This window comes from Heterodontus francisci, chromosome 16, assembly GCF_036365525.1.
Source record: "Heterodontus francisci isolate sHetFra1 chromosome 16, sHetFra1.hap1, whole genome shotgun sequence".
Lineage (NCBI taxonomy): Eukaryota > Metazoa > Chordata > Chondrichthyes > Heterodontiformes > Heterodontidae > Heterodontus > Heterodontus francisci.
The window spans coordinates 75,579,606-75,599,343 of NC_090386.1; the positions used below are offsets into that span (position 1 = coordinate 75,579,606).

Consider the following 19,738-nt stretch of genomic DNA (forward strand, 5'->3'; position numbering starts at 1 on the left):
TGGGCTGGGATTCCCTGCTAACACATTGTGGACCCAATTTACCACCTTCCCCTGCTTTTGTACTGCTGTGAAACTGGTACACAAGAGGAAGATTCTATATTAGGCATCACTTGAACTAAATGTGTTGGAAGCATTCTGGTTAGATATCATTGTCAAAATTGAATAGATAACTTCAGTATAATAATTTTTAAAATGACCATTTCCCAAAGAATAATGTCTTTTTGAACTTGCTGTGATCTCAAAACATAATTTACTTTGGGGAAAATCACAAAGTACAGTTAACCTTACTAAGGGAGTATAAGCCATTTGGATTCACAAGTGGTGAGTCAGCCTGAGTTAGAGGTAAGTCAGCATCTGCAATTTTAAAATACCTTTAGTGATTCATTGCCTCAGCAGTCACCCCAACTACTGGCTTAAGCAGCATAATGCAAGACAGGCCATATAAATGTAGATTATGTTTATACATGTTTATGGCTGTGTGTGATGCATGGTCAGAATTAAGTGGCTTCAATATGGGACAAAATTTGTAGAGTTTCAGATGCTGCATAACTGGATAGACCATTGGATGGTGAAATACATTTAGGGATTGTTAGTGTTTCTTCACGAAATACAATTCCAATGATTTATTACCAAAGGTGTAGAAAGTTGACTTTTAACCCTACTTAACTGTTGTAATGGTTATAAAAAGGCAACATTAGCAAGAGCCACTGCTAAAACCTAGCTGAAATACCTCATTTGAATTTTGGAAACTCTTTCTCACTCCTTCCCACCCCAGTGTACATAATGGGCTGAATTTTATGGGCCCCTTAGGGACGGGAACAGAGGTGGGGGTGGGGGGGGGCCATAAAATTACGTTGGAAGGTGAGAGGCGGAGTGTCTGTTGCTTTCCAATTTAGTCTGGGGCAGGGAAGACCTTCCCGCCCCAGGCCAATCTTCCCATGTCTGCCTCAATTTAATAGAAGTCAGAGGGGCCTGCCGCAGGGAGACACCGCCAGGTAAAGCCTGGAGGCCTCCGAGCGAGGCCAGGCAGGTCCCTTCTATGGGGGAAAACCAGGACCTCTGGAGGGTTCCCCAGTGCATCCCCCACCCCCAGGAAGACCCCTACCCAATCCTCACTCACCCCACACCCACCCCGTCGCCAGGGCCTGCCAAAATGGCCCTGGTGACCCCAACCCCACTCAGCTCTCCTGGGGTTTCCTGACTCTGATGTGTTGCAGGGCCTTCTACAGTACCGGCAGTGGCCACTGATCCCAGTGACACTGCCAGTACTGCAGAGCTGCTGGCTTTCTTGGAAGCAGGAACTCGTCTCTTAAAGGGACCGTGTCCCCGTCAGCAGGTAGTTAATTGCCAGCCACTGTGTAGTTGCAACGGGGTTCCAAGAGAGAGCCAAGGCGGGTCTCTCCCGCACCTTCCACCCTGCTGCTGGGACCCCCGTCTTCAGAACAAAATCCAGCCCAATCTTTTTGATAGTCTGAATTCAAAACCATAAAAACACAGACTGATGCAAAAATAAAGCAAGCCTCCTTAGACCATAATGTAATACATGTCCCAGTCCAGTGGATTAGCAAGGAATTCAGACACTGATCAGCTATAAACAGATATATAGCCACTGATTCTAGTGAAATGGAGGAGAAAAATATCAGGTAGCTAGTTATGTTTTTCTAACTGTTGTAGTCACATAAATGTTTGCAGTGATTTTCAAAATCGTTCCACTTATATGCAGAGGGGTCAAGTTGGCAAATTATCCCAATCTCTCTACATTGAGAGCCCCGCATTGCCTCTTCTGGGGAAGGCCTGCCAAATCAAGTGTCAATTAGGCTCTTAAGTGGACAACAGTGGGCCTTGCCCGGGTCAAGGACCCCAGCGACGGAAGTCCTGCACTCTGAGAACTGCCAGCCAATCAGAGGCTGGCAGCTCTTCTATGAGTCGTGCTACTGCGGAGGCAGTGGCTGCTGCCAGTAATGCACCCACTGGTAGCCATGGATCGTCGAGGGACCCAGGACACAGGTAAGTGAGGGTGGGAGGGGTTTCGTGTGGGAGGGGAGTGTAAGGGAGTTTGGCAGCAAGGGCAGGAGGAGTGGCTCTCAGTGGGCCTCCCCCTTACCCGATGCTGCGTCCCTCAATCAGGCAGTATGTGCCTTTCAACGAGTCCTCCCGCCCTCCACACACACACACACACACACACACACACACACACACACACACGGTTTGCTTGGCATGCTCCCCATGTGGCGATGGGCCCGCCCACCGCTGGGCTAATACCAGCAGAGGCTGGATGAAGCCCTTAATTGCCCACTTAAGGGCCTCAATTGTCAGTAGGGCAGGAAGGCTGTTCACAGGCCTTCTCGCCCCGGACTTAATTTGGGTGGACGTGGGAAGGTGGTGGGGGGCATCCCGCCCAATTTATATGTCCTCCCCGTCTCCAAAGTCGCCACGGGGGAGAGCATAAAACTCCCCCCAGACTGAGTGACATAGTATATGGGAACAGTTATATTCTGTGTACTGCACCACTTACAGTGAAATGGAAAACAATGCAAAGTTTCATGTCAACCGAAACTGAAGCTTGCCTAAGAAAGCATTTATTTGTAAGTGCTCATGGGGCAAATCGGTGCAAATCAATATAGGTCAGAAAATCAAGACTGAAAGGAGGTCTGCTTAAAAGTGATAACACATATGGGGATTTACCGATTGGAGAATGTATATTTCACACCACCTTGAAGGTTTTAGAATATCACTTCATTTACATAAGTACTTTTGGTTTCTCAGCTGCAAAAATTTGCATTGCTGGTTTTAATGAAGACCTACAAATGTAGCAGTCAAATAAATAGAGCTATAATGGACATTTTTAATTCAGAAAACTGCATATTCAAATAACCCTGTGATTTTGTATTTGAAAAGTGCATGTTTCTAATCCTGTTATAATGTGTTTCAGAGTGCCACAGTTTCTTCATTTTTAAAGCCTACCCTTCAGAATATAACTCGTTGAAGTTATCACAGAACCTGTAAATTTTATTACAGCGGCAGGCATATCTGTACAGTCTTCATCACAGTGTGACAAAATAATTTGAGTTCAGTTTTTCCCATTTCTTGCCAGCATATGTGATAACTCATGCTTAAAGCCTGATAACTGACTCCATTTTACATTCTAAGTAGAACCATTTTGACAGTGCATAATATTTATACAATAATGAGACTACTTGTCAATGCCAATGAAATTTAAGGACCATAATTATATATTTAATTATAAATGGCACGATGACAACTTCATGTGTTACTAACAGGTGTAATTTAATGTGTGTCACAGGTAATGTTACCTCTTCAATGTGTGAAAGTTTGGGTGCACGAAAATATATATACTGTCTTTTTGATCATTTTTTGTATTTTCAGAACTGGTTGGACCCTTCAAAAGACATAAAGAAACAAATCAGAAGTGAGTCTTTTATGCCTGCTTCTTGGAAACAAACATTACTCCTATTAATTTACTTAAGAAGCTGCACTGAGCAATACATTCAGTATTTACGGTGTTTCATAGGCTTTTGGCCATGTGCACTGAACTGAATTTGATGAGTGATTATTCTCATATACAGCAAAGCCCACTTATTGTCATCTCTCTTATTTCCATGTCTCTAACTGTCACTTTCATTTAAAGTTGTTATTCTATTCAATAGATTTGTTGTCCTTCAGATTTTACGCTGTCATCTTTCTTACGATAAGTTTATCTGTGTTGTCGCTCTATTCCATTTTTAATGCATGTGTACACTTCATTGTTATTTTTTTGTCACTTGTACATCAAGTGTCTGTTTCTTTCAGTTTTGCATTTTCACAGTGGTCACAATTGGTTTATTTGTTCTTGCATGCAAAGCAGACAAACTCTATTCTTCTGTCATCAGGCAAGACTCAAATTATTTTGAGTCAATTTGGTATAAAAATACTGAACAGTACATTCTGAACTGGGTCAATTTTTATGAAGTACATATGAGTCGATTTTGACAAATCCTTCCCATTTGGAAATTGGTTAGAAATTTTAAGCTAGAGATTGACAGCTAGGTTAGTTTTTTTTTTATTTATTAAAAAAAAACACAGGCAGTCCTGATGCACATAATTGCTGTATCTGTGCCCCGTTTTCTGCGCAGACTGTTGCACTTTGTGCAGTGCGTGTATAATAGTTCAAGGAGGAGAGCTGAAGTAGAATTGATTTAGAGATCATGCTGCAGGCCGTACTGTATCTGAGACGGAACCAAATTTATCTGCACAGAATAATTAAAACGCATAATTTTCAAGATTAAATGACAGTTCTGAGATTCTCTTATTAGTACAACTCTGTCCCGTCATATATTGTATGAGATTCTGACGCTCATTGGACTGTTATACAAATTAAATCTGAAGCCCAAACTGAGATTTACATAGAAACATGGAAAAAATTACACACAGAAGGAGGTTATTCTTAGAAAATCTAAAACAGCATGTTTGACATTTGATTTTACAGTTATCAAGGAAAGGAAAGTTATGTGCTATAGTACCTGACAACTGGTGTGAATTTAAAAGCTATGCAGACAGGCTGGGTTTATTTGTAATCTTTATAATTCAATTCAATTTTACAACAAGGTTCTGTTTTAAAACCCTTTTAATTTGCGCTTTTAAAACTTTAATTTGAATCCATTGAATATATTTTGTCTCTCATTACCATGCAATTCAGTTTGCTAATTTAAGTTACAAAATCTGATTGTAAAGTGTCCTGCTAAAATTAACTATAAATTAGTTAAACTTAACCACAATTTAATTAATTTAATTTTCTTCTCTGCAGGATATCTTGAAGAAAAGCCTTAAATAAAATTGGGTTACTTTATATTCTTATTTTAAGGGATAGTAACTTATTAAATGTAGGAGGAGAAATAGCAGAATAAAAATACAGTTATTCAAACATGATTATTTTACAATAAAGCATTAGAGTGAAAATCATTTGCCACTTGCAGATTATAATGTTTCCATAATAGAACTTATCTCCATCATAGATCATAGTCTCGATCAGGACATGAACTGACATGGCTGTCCAGTATTCATAACAGTGGTTAGCACCGCAGCCTCACAGCTCCAGCGACCCGGGTTCAATTCTGGGTACTGCCTGTGTGGAGTTTGCAAGTTCTCCCTGTGTCTGCGTGGATTTCCTCCGGGTGCTCCGGTTTCCTCCCACACGCCAAAGACTTGCAGGTTGATAGGGAAATTGGCCATTTGCAATTGCTCCTAGTATAGGTAGGTGGTAGGGAAATGTATGGAAAGGTGGGGATGTGGTAGGAATATGGAATTAGTGTAGGATTAGTATAAATGGGTGGTTGATGGTCGGCACAGACTCGGTGGGCCGAAGGGCCTGTTTCAGTGCTGTATCTCTTAAAAAAAAACAGATGCAGTACACTTTCAAAACGTGCAGAGATCCACAAATTTTGAATAAAGCTTTCCACAGCTGCTCGAAGTTTGTAGACCATGCCTCCTCCCCGACCTGTGATACAAGAAGCCAGAAATCAATTTTAACCACCTTTTAATATATAATAGAAAATGTTCCTTTCTTCATTCTTGTGTTTAAGGTACTTATAGCACTGGGATACAGTGCAATGGAACATCATCAAGATTGTTCATTAATAGTGTTTTTTTATTTAAAAAGGTACATTTTTTTTCTGCAAGTGAAAGCAATTTTTAGGTTTGAAAATGCACCAGCATTTGACCCGCTCTGCATCCTGCGGTCCATTCAAAGGACGGAAAAGCAGCTCTGGCTTTCTTTTCACAATGCAGTCGCAGTCAGGGTTTGACCAAAAGCTATCTTTCGGATTACCCTTCATGCTTTCTTTCAGTTGTTGGCTTTCCTTTCTCGATAGGTGGCCCTTGGCATTTTGCATACACAGTGAAGTTCTATCCCCCAGATCCAACCCAGCTCTCTGAAGATATCACAAGGTGAGCTTAAGCAAATGTTGATTGATGAGTATACCTGATGCCATTCACTAATTCTTGAATATATTCTAATATGAATTTCATCTTTCATTACACATATTTCTTGCATTTTTAAGAATGCATATTTTGATCCATCAAATTATATCTGCTGCCATTTTTTTAAATAAATGTTTTTGATAACTGAGAGGGTATCTCCAGAGCAAGTAATACAATTAGGAAGTTTTTACTTTCAATAAGCCCTGAAGGGTCCCTGCAATGTGGAAAAAAGGAAAAAGCAGAATGTACTTTGAAGATATAAGTCAATTCCACCCACACAGAGCATTTCTGCTTCACGGTATTGACATCGGTGTGATTGATGTGAATTCAGCTTTGCCATGGCCTGTCTTTTTTAATTCAATCTGTGTTGTGATTTGCCATATAAATGTAGAAAAAGATAAGCTGATACATTTTTTTAAAAGCAGTGGGTTTGGAATACAACCAGATGCACAAACGCCAATGCTATAAAACAGATACACTGGAGATGGAAAGCCTTGACCGAAGCCTTTTAATGGTACATGCTTTCCATTTCACATAACATGTGGCACATGGGTTTAACCTAAGTTTATTTGTTAGAACAACCTGAATAAATGCTTGGCATGCAATGAAGTCCACTCAGATGATAACTATTTCAATTTAGGCACAATTATATAACAGCAAGACCAGAAATCATTCTTCATCAATGTTTTCTTCACGCACTCTCCCCTGCAGCCAAGAGGGTAAGCCACTGTGTGCTGCTGACCTTTGAATGCTTTCTGTGTATTAAGGCTGTTTGAGGTACAATTGAAACATCATAGCTGAATAGGAACCATTCACCTCACCCATCCACCTCTCACTTTTCTATGATTCTGTATCTATTGGTGGAGCTGAGCAAAAATCCACTCAGCTGAGCCAATTGTGAGTCTAGGTAAAGCACTACTGAAGCATGAACCCTTGACCTTTTGCTTTGCAGTCAAATGTTTAACCACTTGAGTCACTGGGATTTCCCTCACCCTCCCCTGAACTTGCTAAAATGTGTTTGTTTTGGCAGAGAATTGCAATAAAATCCTGTTAAAAGGGTTAAACATATTATTAGGTACAATTAGAAAAATATGTTTTGAACATAAGTTTTCTGCCTGAATGGGTAATTTCTTTCTGAAAAAGTACTCCACAAGGAGCTAGAGAAGTTGTGTAATTTTCATCAGCCACCTCTTGGCAAAGTGACATGGCAATATGCTTTTCTGTGATTTATATTTTATAAACTTGCTCTATCGAGATGTTAAACCATTTTTTGTGCTCTGAAACGTCAGAGTTGTTAGTGCTGGTATTTAGAACACTTTTCATTCAAGAACCCAGTTTTGGAATTAAGCAATCCTGGGTCAAGTGTAGTACAACTGTATGAAGAGTAGAACTCTTCATCCTGCCCTAACAATGCGCCATTCCCACCCCCACCCACTACATCAATGTGGCATTTTTCCTCACCCCAACTAACCATTACATCAAATTAATGACAAATACCCATGCTCATGCAGACCTTACTGCCAGGAGATGGGATGGACTATAATACCTTCAGTCTGGGCTGAATTCGAATCCAAGCCTCAGAAGTGATGGGCTGGTATCTAACTCATTGTGCCACCCATTTGTCTCAGTAGCACTTTAATCACGTCTCTGAGTTTATCAATACAGTAATAATACTGTTGTGTTTCCAGACTGGTGGATTTCAGTGTGCTGGAACAGGCTTGCTGCAACCTAGTATTTGACATACAATTGTCTTACCAAGTGATTGCTTTATTGGCTCTGTTCTACTTCAGGTATTACCTATGTCTGCAGCTGAGAGATGATATTATCTCTGGACGACTGCCTTGCTCTTTTGTTACACATGCTCTATTGGGTTCATACACTGTGCAGGCAGAACTGGGAGACTATGATCCCGAGGAAAATGGACCTGACTATGTCAGTGAGATTCGCTTTGCACCAAATCAGACAAAAGAACTTGAAGAAAGAGTGGCAGAACTGCACAAGTCCTACAGGTCAGACACTTTCAACATTGTTCAAATGTGGTCTCAGCTGTTCCTGATTTATCTAATGTCTATTCTTTCTAATCAACTCTAGGCATTGGCCATTTTAAATAGGTTCCCTCCTCCACTGAGTTGCTGCATGTGCGACCTCCTTCCAGGCTTCAACCTGTATTCTCAATTGGTTGGTAAACAGCATGCAAAATTAGTATTAGTGGATTTACTCTCTGATCAAGCTCTCTTTCTGTTCTCTTAATCAGATAAGTCTCACACTAGGCTGAGATTTTGAACTCATTGGGCTCCACTTTATTCATGTGACAGGAGTCCTGGCGGTGGGGGGGATCCTGCCTTGGCCCTCCGTTGGATCCCCAAAGCCATTTCACGCCAGGCAAGCAATTAACTGCCCGCCGTTGGGAACGCCGTCGCTTTAAGGGACAAGCTCGTGCCTCCAGAACTGCCAGCCAATCAGAAGGCCGGCAGCCTGCAGTACTGGCAATGCCACTGGGAGCAGTGGCAACTGCAGAACTGCAGGTGGCCCTGCAGCACCGAAGTAGAAGGAGACCCTGGGAGAGGTGAGTGGGGTTGGGGTTAGAGGCCTGCTTTAGGTCGGGAAAAAGAACCTGACCCGAACCCGACTGAACCACCGCGGACCCAAGCCCCTCCGATTTTGCCCTGAGCCCGACCCGACCCAACCCGACCCGACCCGACTGGGAAACTCCACAAAGCTGCAGCACATGCGCGAGATGTCATAGTGACGTCACTCGTTCACTGCGCAGACTCAGTTTCGTTCCGGACTCCCAGCTCAGGTAAGTTTTTTTTAAAAAATTTTTAATACTTACCAGCAGAGCACTTACCCTGTGTGTCCGACCCGACTCGAGCCCGAAAGCCGGCCATGGAAGATGGGCCCTACCCGACCTGAACCCGACACATGTCATGGGGTCCCGTCGGGCTCGGTCGGGCAGCAGGCCTCTAGTTGGGGTTGCCAGGGCCAGTCAGGCAGGCCCCGGTAAGGGAGGTGGGGAGTGTGTTGGTGAGGGTGAAGGGGTGGGGGGGGGAGGGGAGGTTGTTGAGGTGGGGGTGGGGTTTGGTGAGATTGGGCTATCTTCCCGGGGAACACTGGATTGCCCCCAAAGGAGGGACCCAATGCTGTTCCCTTTAGGAGCCTGGCGGTGTCATCCCATGGCACCCAGTCCTTCCGCCTCCCTCAAAATTGAGATGGAGATGGGAAGGGGCCCTTAAGTTAGTCATTAATTGGTCACTTAAGGGCCTCAATTGACAGGGGTGGGAAGGCCATCCTCAGCCTTCCCCACCCAGGACAAAATCGCAGGGGGCTGGGGCACTGTTGGGAATGTTGCCCCATCCCCTGCCTCCATGCCCACTTCCAAGGCAGAAATAAAAATCTGCCCATTGTGTGGGGATTCATACAAGAAGAAGATGTGTCCTAACCTTACTGATATGTTGTGTGAGTTCTTAGCCACTCAAGCCACTGAATTCATCATGCACCAGGTTCTCGAAATTATTCTGTGGGATGCTTGCATAACCAGTGCTTAGTGAGCTTGTCTGAAATTACTCTTATTTAAGTGGAAAAATTATTGAGATAGGGAGGGGTGCGACATTGAAGGGATTTAAACAGGAGGATGTGACTTTTAAATTAGAGAACTTTGAGGAAGTGAGAGCTAATATAGGCCATGAAGCGGCTATGTGGTCGGTAAACAGGACTTGATGTGGGATAGAATACTGCATCGGAGTTTTGGATGAGCTGAAGTTTACAAAGGGTGGAAGATGGAAGACCAGTAAAAGAGAACATTGAATTAGTCAAGTCTGCAGCTGACAAAGGCATGGATGAGTGTTTCAGCAGCAGATGAATTGAGCTTGGGGCAGAGGAGAATAATGTTGTGAAGGTGGAGGTAGTGGTGTCTTTGTGATGGAGAAGATATAGCATCAGAAGCTGAGCTCTCCTCGGGTGCAGTAGGATGTTGAGCTTGCAAACTGTCTGATTCAGCCTGAGGCAGTGGCCAAGGTAAAATGTAGAATTGGTGGCAAGGATGCAGAGTTTGTGGAGGGGGCCGAAGCCAGAACCTTTGTTCTTCCCAATATTTAACTGGATGAAATTGTGCATCCAAGAGGAGCAGTCTGACAGCTCAGTTGACAAATTGAGGGAAGTGGTGGAGAAGCAGAGAAAGGTGTCATCAGCATACATGCAGAAACTGACCTCATGTATGCGGATAATATTGCCAAGGGGCAGCATGTAGATAAGGAAAAGGATAGATTTTTGGGGAACTCTGGATGCCATTTCTGGAGATGCTCTGGTTACAAGCTGATTGATAAGAGTAAAGCCCAGAGAGAGCAATCCTACTGACCTGAATAACAGAGGAGAGAAGTTCAAGGAGGATGATATTGGTCAGTCATGTCAAAGGCTGCAGTGAGATTGAGACAGGATATGCACCTTGGTCATAATCACATTGGATTTGGTTATGACTGTTTTGGTGCTGTAACAGGGAAAGAAATCTGATTGAAGATATGTTAAAATTAGGCATGGATTTGGAAGGCAATAACTCATTCACAGGCTAGCATCCTTTGGCAGAATTTAAAGGTTCAGATGTTGATATTAGATGTCCTTTCAAAGAGCAGTGACTACCTTGGGTTCTGGTGGGTTGCCATTTTAGAATATATGTTGAAACCTATCTTTAACCTTCACACTACAATTCAGAGAACTGTGAGTGGCTGATGCTATTTTGCTCCAGAGTTCAAATTTCCTTTAATGTTTCTCTTGGCTTGCTCTGTTGCTCTATGTCTCTCAATTTATCAATGCAGAAAGAACTGAGAGGCTGAGCCAAATTGGGGAAGGGTAAATTTTAAAAATTCAATAAGTTTGACTAAGGGCCTGTTAATTATCGCTTTTGACTTGGAGGGATCTTGATTGCTACTTCATCTCACATGAAAATCACCAATAAGCTTTTCTTCCTAAAGGAAGCTTACCTTTTTTACAAATGGTGATGGTCATTAGCTGATGCGAAAGTAATGCTCAACAACATTAAACTCTGTACTGGCAATTCAGTAGAGAGCTGCAGTGGACGAAATACCAGCTTTTCTGCATAGTTTTGAAATGTATTAGGATTCCTGCTTCAGAAATAGTTGGGGGGTTTTTTGAGAATGGTTCCAGGGATGAGGAACTTCAGTTATGAAGATAGATTGGAGACGTTAGGACTGTTTTTCTTGGAGAAAAGAGGTTGAGAGGAGTTTTGATAGAGGTATTCAAAATTATGAGGGGTCTGGACAGAGTAGATAGAGAGAAACTGTTCCCAGTGGTGAAAGGATCGAGAACGTGAGGGCACAGATTTAAAGTAATTGGTTTGAGAAGCAAAATTGACATGAGGAAAAACTTTTTCACGCAGAGTGGTTAAGGTCTGGAATGCTCTGCCTAAGGGTGTGGTGGAGGCAGGTTCAAGTGAAGCATTCAAAAGAGAATTAGACAGTTATCTGAAAAGGAAGAATGTGCAGGGTTATGGGAAGAAGGCGGAGGAATGGAACTGAGTGAATTGCTCTTTTGGAGAGCGGTGCGGACACGGTGGGCCGAATGACCGCCTTCTGCAATGTAACGATTCTGTGATTTTCACTCTAGGTGTGGCAGAAGACTGGTAGGGCGCATTGGTCACCCATTGTACACCACTGAAGTCAACGGAAAGAAAATCATATAGGGTGTATAATGGGCAGCTAATCGACAACCAACAGTTTTCTACCTGTGCCCAAAATGAGAATTACCCCCATTGGCTTCTGCATGAATCGGGCAAAATAATTTTTACTGATTACATGATAGCTTCTTAGTGCATTGTTTGTTTGGGCTGTGCAAGATGTGTTTATCATTTGTAATTTGCTGCATAATCATTTAATTTAACTAAACTCCCAGTAGCAAAAGAAAAAGAGGAATATTTTCATGAGCTGTGCCAGGCAGAAACGGGTCTGTTGCACCTTGTAAATCATGGGGGGAAATTTACTGCTCCATTAATACTCTAGAACCATAGAAAATTACAGCACAGAAAGAGGCCACTTGGCCCGTCGTGTCTGTGCCGGCCGAAAACCGATCCACCCATTCTAATCCCACCTTCCAGCATTTGGTCCGTATCTCTGCAGATTATGGCACTTGAGGAGCATATCCAGACTCCTTTTAAAAGAGTTGTGGGTTTCCGCCTCAAATACCCTATCAGGCAGTGAGTTCCAGACCCCCACCACCCTCTGGGTGAAAAAGTTTTTCCTCATCTCCCCTCTAATCTTTCTGCCAATCACTTTAAATCTATGCCCCTTAGTCACTGACCTCTCTGCCAAGCTGAATAGGCCCTTCACCTCCACTCTATCCAGGCCCCTCAAAATGTTGTACATTTCGATCAGATCTCCCCTCGGCCTTCTCTGTTTCAAGGAGAACTATCCCATCCTATCCAATCTTTCCTCATACCTGCATTTTACCAGTCCTGGCAACATACTCATAAATCTCCTCTGTACCCTCTCTAGTGCAATTACATTCTTTCTGTAATGAGGTGACCAGAACTGCACACAGTACTCTAGTTGTGGCTGAACTAATGAGTTACACAGTTCCAGCATAACCTCCCTGCTCTTATATTCTAGAGTCATAGAGTTAAAGAGCACAGAAACAGGCCCTTCAGCCCATCGTGTTCATGCTGGCCATCAAGCACTTATCTATTCTAATCCCATTTTCCAGCACTTGGCCTGTAGCCTTGTATGCTATGGTGTTTCAAGTGCTCATCTAAATACTTCTTAAATGTTGTGAGGGTTCCTGCCTCTACCACCTCTTCAGGCAGTGTGTTCCAGATTCCAACCACTCTTTTGGTGAAATTTTTTTTCCTCAAGTCCCTTCTAAACCTCCTGCCCCTTACCTTAAATCTATGCCCCCTGGTTATTGACACCTCTGCTAAGGGAAAAAGTTTCTTCCTATCTACCCTATCTATACCCCTCATAATTTTGTATACCTGTATCAGAATCCAGTTGTTTTGTCATCCTGACAGGGCCCTGCTGCTGTGCGACTAGAGAACTTGTCTGTTTCAGGCAATAGGTCTTTCTAATATGCAAATTGGGGTCCTATAATGTACTTGGGATCCAGATTGTCATTTTGAGAGACAACGAGCATGAACCATGTACATTCTTCCCTGATTTACACAGGGGTACAGCTGAAGAGGAAGCATTCAGTTTAAAATTATTTTTTGTGGGTCTAGGAGGAGCAGGACTATTCCACTGGGCAACATAGGAATAACATGGGCTGTTACCACCTGGACTTAAGCCTCCGATCAAAACTTGCTACTGGTGGGGCAGCTTTTGGGTTATCCGATATTGTGCCAACCTGGAGTTGACTGGTTGCAAAAGAGCATCCTTTTTGTGTCCAGAGCAGAATGATAATGAGGTCTAACCATCAAAGTGGGTTTTCCACTGACACTATCGGGTGCCGAGCTAGCTCACACTGCTAGTCAGCCATCTGATAGTTAAGATCTACTTCAAGGTGATTTAGGCCATCATAATTGTATTATTGAAAATAATTTTAAAAGAACCAAATCCTATTATTAATAATTAGTGGAAATTAATGTTATCAACAGGGATTATAATGATGAGGTAAATACTGCAACCACACAGTGAAATATCTGGCAAGGAACAGCTATCATTTAAAGACTGAAATCTTGTTAAATGTTATTCTGTTAATAATCTGATGTCTGTTTTCAGTCATTGTGTTAAACAGGGACAGTAAGCTATTTGTGCATCACTAATTACTTTAGGGGCATGACACCAGGAGAAGCAGAAATGAACTTTTTGGAAAATGCTAAGAAGCTGTCTATGTACGGAGTGGACCTGCATCATGCAAAGGTAATTAAACATCTAAGTCATCTCTCTGCTGTAGAATTCTTTACATTAAATACCAGATGATTTTCAGTGACATTAAAGCAATATGTACACAGAGATTTCAAACAATTAATTTCTATTCTTCCTAATAATTAAATAAATTATTCTTAAAGGTTTGTCTCGACCAATATGTAAACACATTTCCATTTGTGTTATAAGAACATAAGAAGTAGGAACAGGAGTAGGCTATTCGGCCCCTCAAGCCTGCCCTGCCATTCAATAAGATCATGGCTGATCTGCCCCAGACCTCAACTCCTCTTTTGTGCCAGCTCCTCATAGCCCTCAACTCCCCAATATTTCAAAAATCTTTCTACCTCCTCTTTAAATACTTTCAGTGATCTCGCCTCCACAACTCTCTGGGGTAGAGAATTCCAGACATTCACTACCCTCTGAGAGAAGAAATTCCTTCACATCTCAGTTTTAAATGAGTGTCCCCTTATTCTGTAACTATGTCCCCCAGTTCGAGATTCCCCCACTAATGGAAACATCTTCTCAACATCTATCCTGTCAAGCCCCCTCAGAATCTTGTACATTTCAATAAGATCACCCCTCATTCTTCTAAACTCTCATGAATAAAGGCTTAACCTGTTTGGCTGTTCTTGATAAGTCAGCCCCTTCATCCCAGGAATCAGCCTCGTGAATCTCTTTTGAACTGCCTCCAATGCTGGGATATCCTTTCTTAAATACGGGGACCAAAACTCTACACAGTACTCCAGATGCGGCCTCACCAACACCCTGTACAGTTGTGACAAGACTAACCTATTTTTAAACTGTAACCCCCTCGCAATAAAGACCAAAATTCCATTTGTCGTCTTAATTCCTTGCTGCACCTACATGCTAACTTTTTGTGTTTCATGCACAATAACACCCAGATCCCTCTGTGCTGCACTTTTTTGGAGTCTCTCTCCATTTAAATAATAGTCTGCCTTTTGATTCTTCCTACCAAAGTGCATGACCTCACACTTTCCTACATTAAACTCCATCTGCCAAGTCTTTGCCCACTCACTCAACCTATCTATATCCCCTTGCAGATTCCTTATGTCATCATCACAACATCCTCTCTCACCAATTTTTGTATTGTCAGCAAATTTGGTTATATTACACTCTGCCCTTCCTCCAAGTCATTAATATAGATGGTAAATAATTGAGGCCCTAGGACTGATACTTGTGGCACTCCACTAGTTACGTCTTTCCAACCAGAAAAAGACCCATTAATCCCGTCTCTCTGTCTTCTGTGTGTTAACCAATCCTCAGTCCATGCTGATACATTACCCCCAATACTGTGAGTTCCTATCTTGTGCAATAATCTTTTATGTGGCACCTTATCGAATGCCTTCTTGAAATCCAAATACACTACATCTACCAGTTCCCCTTTATCAACTCTGCTTGTTATATCCTCAAAGAACTCTAGCAAATTTGTCAAACATGATTTCCCTTTCACAAAATCATGTTGACTCTTGTCTGATTGCATTTAGCTTTTCTAAATGTCCTGCTAGTTGGACTCTAGCATTTTCCCAATGACCGATTTTAGGCTGACTGGCCTATAGTTTCCTGCTTTTTGTCTCCCTCTCTTCTTGAACAGGGGTGTCACATTAGCAGTCTTCCAATCCGCTGGGACCCTGCCGAAATCCAGTGAGTTCTGGAATATTTCGACCAATGCCTCCACTATCTCTGCAGCCACTTCCTTTAAAATCCTTGGATGCAGGCCATCAGGTCCTGGTGACTTGTCTGCCTTTAGTCCCATTAGTTTGTCAAATACTTTGTCCCTCGTGATAGAGATTGTTACAAGATCTTTCCTCCCATTAGCTCCTTGCTTATCTGATATTTGTGGGATGTCCTCTACCATGAAGACCGATGCAAAATATTGATTTAAATTATCTGTCATTTCCCTGTTCCTCGTTATCAATTCTCCAGTCGCATCCTCCAAGGGTCCCACGCTTACTTTAGCTACTCTTTTTTATATACCCGTAGAAGTTCTTGCTGCTTGTTTTTATATTTCTTGTCAATTTACTTTCATAATCAATTTTCTCCCTCTTTATTAGCCTTTTAGTCATCTGCTGCTGGTTCCTACAAATTCCCAATCCTCTGGCCTACCACTAGTTTTGGCTGCTTTGTATGCCTTAGTTTTTGATTGGATACTTTCCTTGACTGCCTTTGTTAACCATGAGTCGTTTATCCTTCTCATCGAGTCCTTCTTTTTGACCGGGATGAATTTTTGCTGAGCGTTATGAAATATCTGCTTAAATGTCTGCCACTGCTCATCCACTTAGTCTATTTTCCCAGCCCGCTTTAGACAACTCTTTCCTCATATCTCTATAATTGCTCTTATTTAAGTTGAGGACACCGGTTTGAGACCCGAGTTGCTCGCCTTTCAACTGAATTTGAAATTCTACCTTGTTGTGATCGCTAGAGGATCCTTAACTACGATACCTCTTATTAATCCTACCTCATTACAGATTACTAGATCTAAAATAGCCTGTTCCCGGGTAGGTTCTGCAACGTATTGCCCTAAATAACAATCCCTGATGCAATCTACAAATTCGTCTTCCATGTTAGCTCTGCCAAATGTTAGCTCTGCCAATCTGATTTGTGCAGACAACATGCAGATTAAAATCACCCATGACATTTGTAGCACCTTCTTACACGCCTCCATTGTTTCCCGATTTATACTTTGTCCTACTGTGAGGCAACTCTTCGGGGGCCTATAGACGACTCCCACCCGTGACTTCTTCCCCTTGCTATTCCTTATTTCCACCCAAACTGATTCCACATCATGACCTATTGCACCTATATCATCGCTCACCTTTGCACTGATACCTTCCTTTATTAACAAAGCTACCCCACCTCCTTTTCCTTTTTGCCTATTTTTCTGGAACGTCGATTACCCTTGAATATTGAGTTCCCAGTCTTGGTCACCCTGCAACCACATCTCTGTAATAGCTAACAAGTCATATTCATTCATTTCTATTTGTGCTGTCAGCTCATCTATCTTGTTACAAATGCTGCTTGCATTCAGATAAAGAGCCTTAAGCTTTCACTTTTTACCATTATTACTCATTCTGGTTCTAATTTCTGCTGCACTCTTCTGCTTATATTTTCTACCCCTTCCTGTCATACTTTGATTACAATTCGCCTCTTCACTGCCCTGGACCTCTGCTCTGTCATTTCTTTTTAATTTGCTAAACTTCCCTTCCATTGGACCCTCCACCCACACCCCCCCCCCCCCCCACTAATTAGTTTATTCTGTTTATTTAATGATCTTATTGTTGGAACTGATCTTTCAAAAGAGCTTTCCTACGAAACGGGGTAAAGCTTAGTTTTCGAAGTAATTATGCAGGATAGGGTAATCTGAGATCTCAACATGTGTAATAGAATGATGCGACACAGAAGGTGACCATTTGCCCATTGTTACTGCTGGCTTTTTGATAGAGCTGTTCAATTAGATCCACTCCCCTGCTCTTTCCCCATCGGCATGCACATTTTCTCCCTTCAATTTATTTTTTACTACTCATTCATGGCATGTGGCCATCACTGGCAAGGCCAGCATTTGTTGTCCATCCTAATTGCCCTTGGGAAGGTAGTGGTGAGCTGCCTTCTTGAATCGCTGCAGTCCATATGATGTAGGTACACCCACAGTGCTGTGAGGGATGGAGTTCCAGGTTGTTGACCCAGTGACCCAGAAGCAACAGTGATATAGTTCCAAGTCAGGGTGCTGTGTGGCTTGGAGGGGAATTTGCAGGTGGTGGTGTTCGCATGTGCCTGCTGCCCTTGTCCTTCTAGGTGGTAGAGGTTGCCGGTTTGAAAGGTGCTGTCGAAGGAGTCTTGGCAGGTATCTTGTATATGGTACACATTGCTGCCACTGTGCCCCAGTGGTGGAGGGAATGAAAGTTGAAGGTGATGGATGGGGTGCCAATCAAGCCAGCTGCTTTGTCCTGGATGGTGCCAAGCTCGTTGAGTGTTGTTGGCGTTGCACTCATCCAGGCAAGTGGAGAGTATTCCATCACACCTGACTTGTATCTTATAGATGGTGGACAAGCTTTCGGGAGTCAGGAGGTGAGTTACCCACCGCAGAATTCCCAGCCTTTGACCTGCTCTTGTAGCTAAGTTATTTACGTGGCTGGTCCAGTTAGGTTTCTGGTCAATGGTAACCCTCAGGATGTTGATGGTGGGGGATTTTGCAATGGTAATGGCGTTGAACATCAAGGGGAGATAGTTAGATTCTCTCTTGTTGGAGATGGTCATTGCCCAGCACTTGTGTGGCGTGAATGTTACTTGCCTCGTATCAGCTGAATGTTGTCCAGGTCTTGCTGCATGTGGGCACGGACTGCTTCTGTGTTTGAGGAGTTGCGAATAGTACTGAACACTGTGCAATCATCAGCGAACATCCACACTTCTGACCTTATGTTGGAGGGAAGGTCATTAATGAAGCCGCCGAAGATGGTTGGGCCTACCTAGGACGCTGCCATGAGGAACTCCTGCAATGATAAATAGGAGTTGAGATGATTGGCCTCTAACAACCACAACCATCTTCCTTTGTGCTAGGTATGACTCCAACCAGTGGAGATTTTTCCCCGATTCCCATTGATTTCAATTTTGCTAGGTCTCCTTAATGCCACACTCTTTCAAATGCTGCCTTGATATTGGGCAGTCACTCTCACCTCCTCTGTAATTTAGCTCTTCTGTTCATGTATGGACGAAAGTCGCAATGAGGTCTGGAGGCAAGTGATCCTGGAGGAACACAAACTGAGCATCAATGAGCAGGTGAGTAAGTGCCGCTTGATAGTACTGTCAGCGACATTTTCCATCACTTTGCTGATGATTGAAAGTAGACAGATGGGGCTGGATCTTGTTCTTCTCCTGACAGTGGATTTTGTGGTGGGGGTGGGGAGGTGGGGAAAGAAAATTGGAGCAGCAGTGGCCGCCATGGAACCCAACGCTGGGTTGCCGGTTCCGATTCTCTCGGGGGCAGGATAGGACGACGACGGCTTTCCTGCCCAGAGGCCAATTGAGGCCCTAAAGTGGCCTATCAATGGCCACTTCAGGGCCTCTTCCTGCCATCATTGGGATCTTATCAGCGATGGGGGGTGGGGGGGGGGTGCCTCCGCTGGATAGGAGGACGCCTTGGAAAATGAGATGCCCTCCCTACAGCCTTTGTGGGGATGGTTCCTCCTTCGTGGACAATTTGTGGCCAGCACTGGACCTGGGTCCGAGATCTCTGCAGTACCAACAGTGGCCACCGCTCCCAGTGACGCTGCCGATACTGCTGAGCTGCCAGCCCTATTAAGACTGGATTGGGATCCCGCCTCCTTAAACTTCCACCCTAAAAGACCTGGGGATCGCTCCGGGGGGCTAAAAGAAATGCAGAGGTGGTGTTCCCCCGCCTTTTCGGCCTGGTACCGGGAGCCCCGCCTCCTGCACAAAATCCAGTTCATGGGGTAGTAATTGGCTGGATTGGATTTGTCCTGATTTTTGTGATCTGGACATAACTGGGGAAATTTCCACATTGTCAGGTGGATGCCAGTGTTGTAGCTGTACTGAAATAGCTTGGCTAGGGGTGCGGCTAGTTTCAGTATTACAGCCGGGATCTTATGAGGACCCATAGCCTTTGCTGTGTTCAATGCCTTCAGCCATTTCTTGATATCATGGAGAGTGTATGGAATTGGCTGGAGACTGGCCTCTGTGATGCTGGGCACCTCAGCAGAAGGTCAAGATGGATCATCCACTTGGCACTTCTGGTTGAAGATGGTTGCAAATGCTTCAGCCATTTCTTTTATACTGGTGTGCTGGGCTCCCCCATCTTTGGGGATAGTTATGTTTGTGGAGCCTCCTCCTCTGGTTAGTTGTTTAATTGTCCACCACCATTCACG

At 43.3% G+C, this 19,738-nt stretch overlaps 1 protein-coding gene across 14 annotated transcripts in view; it reads left to right on the forward strand.

Moving 5' to 3' along the window:
* The window catches only part of LOC137378208 (band 4.1-like protein 1), a 312,011-nt gene that overhangs the window by 225,313 nt on the left and 66,960 nt on the right, over positions 1 to 19,738 (forward strand). For all 14 annotated transcript variants that reach the window (XM_068048399.1, XM_068048394.1, XM_068048403.1 and 11 more), the window contains exons 5-8: positions 3,388 to 3,430; positions 5,868 to 5,943; positions 7,767 to 7,985; positions 13,748 to 13,835. In XM_068048399.1, coding sequence (XP_067904500.1) covers positions 3,388 to 3,430; positions 5,868 to 5,943; positions 7,767 to 7,985; positions 13,748 to 13,835 — 426 coding nt within the window. The remainder of the gene's footprint in view (positions 1 to 3,387; positions 3,431 to 5,867; positions 5,944 to 7,766; positions 7,986 to 13,747; positions 13,836 to 19,738) is intronic.